The sequence below is a fragment of the Musca domestica genome, unplaced genomic scaffold (genome assembly GCF_030504385.1).
Source record: "Musca domestica strain aabys unplaced genomic scaffold, Musca_domestica.polishedcontigs.V.1.1 12, whole genome shotgun sequence".
Lineage (NCBI taxonomy): Eukaryota > Metazoa > Arthropoda > Insecta > Diptera > Muscidae > Musca > Musca domestica.
In genome coordinates this window covers 744380-753187 of record NW_026712155.1, presented here as the reverse complement: position 1 = coordinate 753187, position 8808 = coordinate 744380, and the positions used below count along the sequence as shown (strand labels likewise).

General features: G+C 39.3%; 1 protein-coding gene across 1 annotated transcript; it reads right to left on the bottom strand.

Moving 5' to 3' along the window:
• Positions 1-7038: 7038 nt before the first annotated feature.
• LOC131807229 (uncharacterized) lies at positions 7039-8140 on the bottom strand. Its single transcript, XM_059132338.1, has 3 exons — positions 7935-8140; positions 7431-7867; positions 7039-7362 (listed from the first exon to the last, which is right to left on the bottom strand). The coding sequence occupies exons 1-3, from the start codon at positions 8055-8057 to the stop codon at positions 7266-7268; spliced, it is 657 nt and encodes a 218-aa protein (XP_058988321.1). The 5' UTR covers positions 8058-8140; the 3' UTR covers positions 7039-7265.
• Positions 8141-8808: the final 668 nt, after the last annotated feature.

Genomic DNA, 8808 nt, shown 5'->3' with positions numbered 1-8808 from the left:
ATATATTTCACATCTTTTCAGGGGTAGAAGTTTCATTGAACTAGACCCAATATAATAACTGATTAGAGTGGACCCGGCATTGCAAGTTGTTATGAATAAGTAAGCGTAAATATATTTATATTTATACCCCTCCGCCCCATAAGTAACATTTTGATCGCCCTGAATTATTATGTGGATGCTATACCCAAACGTATGCCTATGTAGATTTTTTTGCAAGAGATGTGAGCGTGCATTACGAACTTGAACTCGAATCCAAATTGCAATTAATAGCATTGAAATAGCGCTGGCAATTTCTAAATATCAGAAACACACCATATTGAATCATAGCCAAATCGGCTGTAAAAAAATGTCAAAATGCGGTATGTCAGACTCTCAGTAAGTCTTCATGTCAGTTAAGGGTCAAATAGGTTGCAAATTTTTTCTGGGACTTTACAGAAACCAAACAAGTGTACAGGATCCATTTTATCGAGGCTACAACGAAACATGGGCCGATGTACTCCCCTGCCAATACCCTAAATGGGCACACATTACGTGGATTCGGTCATTTAGGTATGATTGGAGATGGATGATGCAAAGATTACGACTGTCCGAGGCAAAGTAAGACAGATCGAAGTTTACCTTTCGAACTTGCATCCCCTTCATGCCCCTACCCCATCTGCTGCGAATAAAGCACACAAACGTATCTCCAAATAATTATTTCATTAGCTTTCACTGGATAAGCTAAGTGTTGTTCGTATCTAATATTCATTTAATGGCGCATAAATGCAAACTCGTGTTGGATATGTATGGTCGTGTGGGTGTGAGGGTGTGTGTATGAACATACCTGTTGGGAGATTTCATAATATGTTGTGCTTCCCAACAGGATCATTTATTAGAATTTATCTTCATTCGGAAGGATGGAAATTAATTTGGAATTTCAGTATTTTGATTATAATTTCTCCTAGATTTATTGTATTTTGGTATGAAGTGTATAAGTGCGTAAGGCAGCTACGACGAAAATGTTTCTCCCTTGGTATTCTTGTGAACCACCAAATTTTGTGCATGGAATATACGGGCCCATGAACAGGCGGTGAAAGTTAACGGAAAGAAGAAAGTTGAATGTGGTAAGAATCACATTTCCTTCGCTCTCTCCCTCTCCGAAAAGTACATTGTTTTCCTCCGGTAATCTTTACGCACTTAATTGGGACTACATACATACTATTCATTGTTTATTTCTTTTCAAGTTGAGCTTTACCAGACCTGTGGTATGTAGTGAAGAAGGACGAAGGTGTCGCCCAGTTTTATCAACACAAAATAAGATTTCTTTTACATTATTTGCGCGTTTACATGGGCAGTGTTAGTTTCTAGAAGTGATGTTAATCTCTCTCTGGGCATTGATTCAGATAACCGATCATACCGCAATTCGCACGAACCCAAATTTGAGTTTTCCCCCCAATTGTCTTTGCAATCTCTAGTTCATACTTATTTTCTGTATTCAATGTAAAGAGAGTAATCGAATCATCATATTCATTTTCGAACCTTGATATTCTTATCATATAATAGCTCCTCCTGATTTCTGATATTTTATCGAAGTACTCTACTTCATCTTTCTCCAATTTTATGCGAATAAATAATCAAAATGTAAATCTTTTGTTGGGAAGTTACCAGAAGGGGTGAACCGATTAATTCTATATTTGCAGGGAATTAGATGCTTAATTCGCATTTATAAGGGTTTTGGTTATAAAAAATGTTGACCCTTTGTGGGGGAGGTACCAGAAAGAGTGCCCCGATATATTCTATATTCACGCCAGGTCTTGTATTAGTAGAAATATTGGGTTGTGTGTAAATGGGAGAGAATCGGTGAGTTATCGTGTGCACCAGCCAGACAGACGGACGGACGGACACCGCTAGATCGACTTGAAATGTCTGGAACGGATTTGGTCCAAAGGGACACCGGGCCCAACCCGTTATTTTGTCGATTAACGTTTTTGCCTCATAAAATAGTATATATACCCACTGTAGCTATATGTCTGAGGGTATACAAAAGGTTCGCATATGCACCTAAATAATTTGTTTCAAGGCAGCGACACCTATTTTGAACACTGACACTTTTCATTTCGAAGAGTTTATTACAAAATATGTTTTATTTGGAAACCCGGTTGGTTTTCTTGGATTGTATCGATTGTGTATTGCAATGTGTTAGAATAGCCAAGTGAATGGCATAGCAGCACAACTCGTGTTGTCCTTGCAGTCAATGTTGCAGGATTTGTGGCAAATTGTTAACGTTCTCTCCCTCTGGCCTATAACGCTTCCACCCATCTTTTATAGTTTTGCCTCAGCTCGCATTTATTGCCGTTGCAATGGTGGAAACGCTGGCCAATTTACGAGTGCTAGTTCCCTTCTAGATGATAAGTTATTTAAAGGATTTGCAAGGGTCCTGTTGCAATCGCCACAAATATTGCATTGTCGGTTGGCTTCCTTATTTCGGTGCGGGCACAATGCAATTTGGGCATTGTTGTTGAAATGTTTTTCATTTCGTGCGTTTTCCTTTCGTTTTGTTCTTTCTTCCTACCCTGCTTCGAGTTCGTTTTAGAATGTTTCGCAGGAGGAACTTAGCAGCAATGAATGGATCTCAATGGCCAAGATAATGGCGGAAAACGAGAGGTTGGTGTTTGGGGCATCAAATGAATTGCTTGCAAAATACTTAAAGCTTATTGCGAGGCCAACGAGGACGAAAAAACGTAGCTGAGAATTGTAAAATAAGGAAACTTTGTTGCCAAGTTTGTTTGCTGGATGGATGGATGGATGGATGGCTTGTTTGCTCTTTCGCATTTGCACAAAGCCGTACAAATTGAATTGATAATTAAACGAAATGCTCTCCAGTTAGTATCCGTCTCAGCCCAGCCAAGACCATGCCGCACAACTCGCCCTGGAAGCAGGGATATGATTTATGAAGCAACAACGCGAAAGCGGGCGGCGGTTATTTTGGTTGTTGCCGTTGTTTGTTTGCTTCTTTGAGTCAGCTCGACTCGACTCCACTCCGCTACTCAACACTAAGTCAAGTGATAGGATAAAGCATCAGCTGCCTCTCGAAGCTTGCCATATTTCTGTGTCCGTTTGTGTCAGCATGACATGTTCCGTGTTCGCCACTAGTCATTTCTTGGCCGTGGGCGATTCGATTCGCCTTGCGACCGCTACGCCCATTCCTGCTCGCCGTTCACTCATTATACTCAGTGAAGAATTTAATTAGCGAACGAAATTTTTGTTAATTAGCAAAACTTATCAACATCTCAAGCTTAACAAGAAGACAAGCGAAAAAACAACTGAGGAATTGAGAGTACAGCACCAGTACAAAGAAAAACAAGAACGCCCAGGAATTTGTAGCTCTTTTCGGTTGTTTTCCTTTGTTTTGGCACGGACTGGCACCCTCCCTCACTGCCTCCATCAGGCTGCCGTTATGGCATGGAAGCTGCTTATAAAGGCGTTTTTGTTTATGAATGCGTTGCATTCATGCCTCGCATAGCCGTGAAACTATGTTGACTTCTAGGTTTCGATTGCACCAGTGCAGCGGCAAGATGAGACAAGTAATCCGGCTATTGCTTACTTTGCACCAAAACATGGTATACTTTTAGGATGAAGTAAAAGTTGTTGGCCGGGTTGAATTCGTTAATTGTAACTAGAACATACAAAAAAGTTATTATGTGGCATTATCGGAGGATGCGAAGGGGTGACTGGGAATATGAACAACCAGATTAGGATATACATATAAGAGAGACTTTACCAATATGGCGGGACTGTCACATGAGATCATATCGTCGTTGATTAACTCAACCAATGTCATAAGATAAAAAATTTGATGTCGCAGAAAAAACACACATCAATCTTTTGATGGAAAAATGTCGTATATTAAGGTCGAGATTATGCGACACATCTTTCAATACCTAACTGTGCATGATGAAACATTATTTATTGTATACTTAATCCTCGACATCGTGAAAATGATTTGGTTACTTTTATCTCCATGGGTAATAATTGACAAAGATTTTCTCTATATTTTTCTTATATGAATTATAATTTAAAACAATATATAGGTTTAGAATAGATAAGTTTAGCCTCATCTCCAGACCATGCTATGCAAAATTTGAAATAACTATATTGGAAAAGGTGGCTAAAAACAATAAGAAGTACCATTATAGGGAATAGGACAATGTACACCTATATAGGCTATGCTCTGTTTCACGAGATGGTGTTTACCGCGAATATAAAGTACCCAGTTGGGAATTCTTTCCTTCGAAATCATAAGAGTACTGAATATCTGGAGGTACCGGTTTATGGGGTCTATATAAACAGTGATGTGCCACCCATTACGAACTCTTGATAAGGAATTGAACAATTTTTTAGAAAACTTTGCTAAAATCCATAAATAATGTCCAATATTAAATCCCGAAATATTTCGAATGGATACCTACATTTTCATTGAACACTCAATTATATTGAAGAATACACGGTAGTTTTCGCTTTGTTTTTAAACTATTAAATCCAGTGCTGATTACAGACTCTGGTTTATTACGGACTCTCTGTTTTCGCCTCACGTTTGCAGTTCTGAAAAGTTATTCCATAAAATGTGATTGTTTCGTCGGAAATATTGTTTGTGAAATTTACAGTTTCAAAAGAAACTAGAGAGAGATTACACAATTACAAAATATCGAAATTGAGGTATTGAAATCAATGATCGTAACATGTTGAAATTATTTGATATACATTTTGGAACACATTTAAACTAAATAAAAATTGTCTAATATACCCAGCCACAGGTTCAACATAATTGGTCTAAAATTGACAATTCAAATTCGTAAGGGGTACCGTGCCCTCAGAAAAAAATTGTGAGTATGTCCCCTCATATAACACGCGCAAAGAAAATCTTTGGACAATTTTGAATAAATGTTTGTCGAAACGGTCGAATTGATAAATTTGATTATATAGAAATTGTGTGCTGGGAAATAGAGGCATTGCATGGCTAAAAAGATTAGCTATACAAATGCCTCTATTTCCCAGCTCAAAATGTTTTAGAACAACAATAAATGGATCGAAAAGAAATGATTTTCTTTTATTTGATAGATACACTTATTATTTATGTTTTAATAAATTCAACGCTATTGGTATTTCCGGCATCCCACATCGGCAACTTGTATCCATTTCAACATGTTGCAGGGCCCACAAATTCACTGCAACATTTCGATTCATTTCCATTGCTCCCTCTCTCTCTCTCTAAATTTGAATTCATTAAAATTCGGCCGAATGAGAGAATTTGAAATTCTCCCAATGACACGTTGCCGACTGCTATGGTTTTTTGCGTTGCCAATCAAAATATAATTTCGGCCAGTGCAATCGGCTACATCGACAAAATCATTCGTATTCGTGTCTTCACGCTCACTTGTAACGCACGTCTGACGGCAGACTTTGTGTTTTTCGATTGCCCAGATGTTGTTTTGTTGACAGACTTCGTCGTCTCTTTTATCCGATTTTATTCTTGGAGTGGAAATAGTTGAAATATTCTTATCAGAATTCGTTTATCGCGATATCAGGACATTTAATGTGGGCATATAAACCGAATCAGCGGCTATTAATAAGTTGATATTTTTTTAATTTATAGGTGTTTTTGTTAAATCAAAATAGTTTCAAAGTAAAATGAAAATTTCGTGAAGGTATTTGAAAAATAAAACACTCTAGCAATCTACATCCGCATTTAGCTTCTAACCAATGGTTTTTGCGTTCTTTCCATTTAAGCGTTTGCATTTAATTAACCATGGTTGCCACCGACAAACATTTGTAAAAATGAAAATGCGTTACTTTTCTTTAATTTTCCTCAGACAAAGTCTCATGGGGTCCTGAAATCTTTGAATAGATCAATGATGATTATGATTTTTTAACAATATTGGCTACATTTATATACAAAATGTTATTGAAAAATGTATTCCAAAATGAAGCTACTCAGATGCCATAAAATCACCTCGGAATCAACCAAATCGTTTTAGGGAGCCAAAGTGGGAAAAACATTCATTAAAATATTATCTATTAATCGTCTTTATTCTTGGCCGCATACATAAGTTGTTCTAAATTGTTAATAACGCCGAGTATTGGTAGAAATACATAAATAAAAACTAATAGAGCAGTTTTTGGATTTTTATTTGTTACGATTCAATATTTATTTTGTTGTTTTAAAATGGTCAGGTTTAATACCTGGTATGCCTTTTATGGGGTTCCATTAAATGTCGGCATTTTTTAAGGCTTAAGCAACAACATTTAACTCCGATAAGGCAACGATCGCAACCTCATGATTAGCTGTCCACCAAAAGAATTGTTTTGAAAAATGTATTCAGGCCGCCAGAGTCTTTTAAAATAAAACAAGTTGATATTGAATATCGCCTGTATACATGTTGTGTTGTCCAATATTCATATTCATTATTATTCGTCTTTGCGCAACAAATATTTTCGGCTCTAAAACTGTTCTGTAGATCTCGAACCCCGACAATTCCATACGCTAGTATCGGTTTATTGGCCGCCATATCGGCGAACTCACACCCCCCGAAATGTCAGTAACATAGTGCTTCATGTACCAAAGGCACATAAACTTAATTATCTACGTTTTCGCATGCTCCCCATGTGGCGCCATTCATCACAGACGTATTTACAAGCGTAAAAGGCTGTTCCGAAAGCTGACCCATATGCGTAGAAATCTTTCGGAAATGCCGCAGTACCGCCGTGTCTATTTTTAAACTGAATGAACTACAGTCCGGTATCACTGTTCTTGTCACATTTCCCTGCCGAATTATGTTCGACCCCATACATATATGGGTGTAAACATGTATCACTACTCTTTCTATCCATATGTAGCGGGAGTACATCGGTTGGGATGTTCTCTGCTCATGTTCGAGAAACTATGTCAAATTGGTGGGTAACCTTCACTGCCTTCACCGTGCCACAGGTGATATCTATTGGTACTGCTGTTACTTCCAAACATTATTCACGATATCCAAATAAACATTCATTCATTCAATGTATTGTTGTATTTTCATTTTATTGTGTTGTTCGTGTTATGGGGATGGATGGGTGGGCGGTTGGCTGTTCGCATGGATGTCTGAGTGTGTCTGCGATTTACTCCTATGATAGCGGGACTTATATACCTACATACATTGTAATCGATAACGTTATCGTAGTCACCGGCGTAGTATTTTCTCATAATTGCGACTTAGGTTGGCTTACAACTAAAATGGTTTCTACTCCGTCTAATGGTCGATGTTGAGCACTTTCTCCATGGAAACCATTACAGCTGTCAGCAGTACAACGAAAATGGACGATGACACTGAGGGACCACTGTTACATCTAAAAGGGGAAATGGGGGAAGCAGTAGTTACACTAAAATGAAATGGGTTGCAGGACCTCTCACTTACTTTGACCCCTGTTCCACCCAGGTTATTTCAGCTGCATCAACACCGAAATCAGCCATTAACGTCTCCAGTTCCCTCTGCATTCTGTACTCCACTGTCCTATTTCTGCTTAAGACTCGAAGCAAGGAGACACTTGGAGCTAAACCAGCGTAGCCACAAACCAATGTCAGATTGTTTAAGGTGCCCATGTAAACGAAGTTGACCGTGACGTTTGTGTCATCGCCAGTGTACGTTAGGTTCAGCTTTCCTTTCTGTGTATTAGCGTCCCAGGGAAATTCAATGTTTTCCTGCACCCGTTTCCAACCCTTGTTCACGTTGTTGATGTAATCCAATTTCAAGGTGTACATATCTTTCTCAATGGAAGTGGGAGCAATAACTTCCACACAGGCGGGAATATCGCTGTGCGGTAGTCGTGCAACCTCGTACCAGGAACCGGACAACTAAAATTCACGAAGACGCTTCAATAGAGAGACTTGACTCTGTCGAGTCAGTTATTGCCACATTTACCTGTTCCACATCGATTGCCTGCCCAGTGGCGTTCGCCTCGCAACTCCAGCGTACAGCAGCCTGTCCATTAGCCAAAATGCCTACAAACAGCAAAATTGCGAAAACATTTCCACTGTTTGTCATCTTACCGATATCGCTTGCTATTGCAGCCCTTTTGTGCAGAACTGAAATAAGACTGACACGGAGGGACTTACTGGCTGAATCGAAACGGCATCCACCGATCTATCCAACTGGGTTCTTATCAGGCCATAATTGCTCGTTATCGATACGATATCAGGCGGGGTATCCATTCTATGCTGGTCGTGAAAAACTCGTCTGGCTTGTTGATGAGTCGACACACCTGATTTGTGTGACTAATACCTGGTGGTTGACGGCAAGCGTTAAGACAGTGTAAACAACCTTCGTCCAGAGCAGCACAGAGAATGGGTTGATGGATGTTTGGACGAATGTAATGGAATTTTCCAATTTAACCTGAACTCCTAGCCGGATAACTGTCTCGGCTACCCTTGTTCGTTCCTACTTCTAGTCCGGTATGTTGTAATGAAATTCCTTCCAGTGGACCCTTTTGTATTGCCCCACGTTTGTGAGTAAAAGTGAGCGTTGTGTCGACGCGACTATCACGATACTCAGTGTTGCAACAGCCGGTACTGGGCTTGGAATTGTTGGCCTCTGCCGCTTGTCTAAGCAAGAGTAATATTTTCTCTGTGCTCTATGCACATCAGTACAAACACACATCGGTGTCCTTAGTCAACTCCTGAAGTAGTGATGCCAAGGACATTCTGCCAGCTGATGATAAGATGAGGTAGGTGGCAGAGTGATGTCAACGAGACAAATGAAAGAGTGTTTGGCATCATATTTAAAGTAGCGACTAGTG

Bases quoted from the DNA above. Each gene is read 5' to 3' on its own strand.
- LOC131807229 (XM_059132338.1), bottom strand. From the start codon at position 8,057: ATGACAAACAGTGGAAATGTTTTCGCAATTTTGCTGTTTGTAGGCATT. The intron at 7,868-7,934 runs GTAAATGTGGCA...CGTGAATTTTAG, and splicing joins AGGCAATCGATGTGGAACAG to TTGTCCGGTTCCTGGTACGA. The intron at 7,363-7,430 runs GTAAGTGAGAGG...TTCCCCTTTTAG, and splicing joins TGGGTGGAACAGGGGTCAAA to ATGTAACAGTGGTCCCTCAG.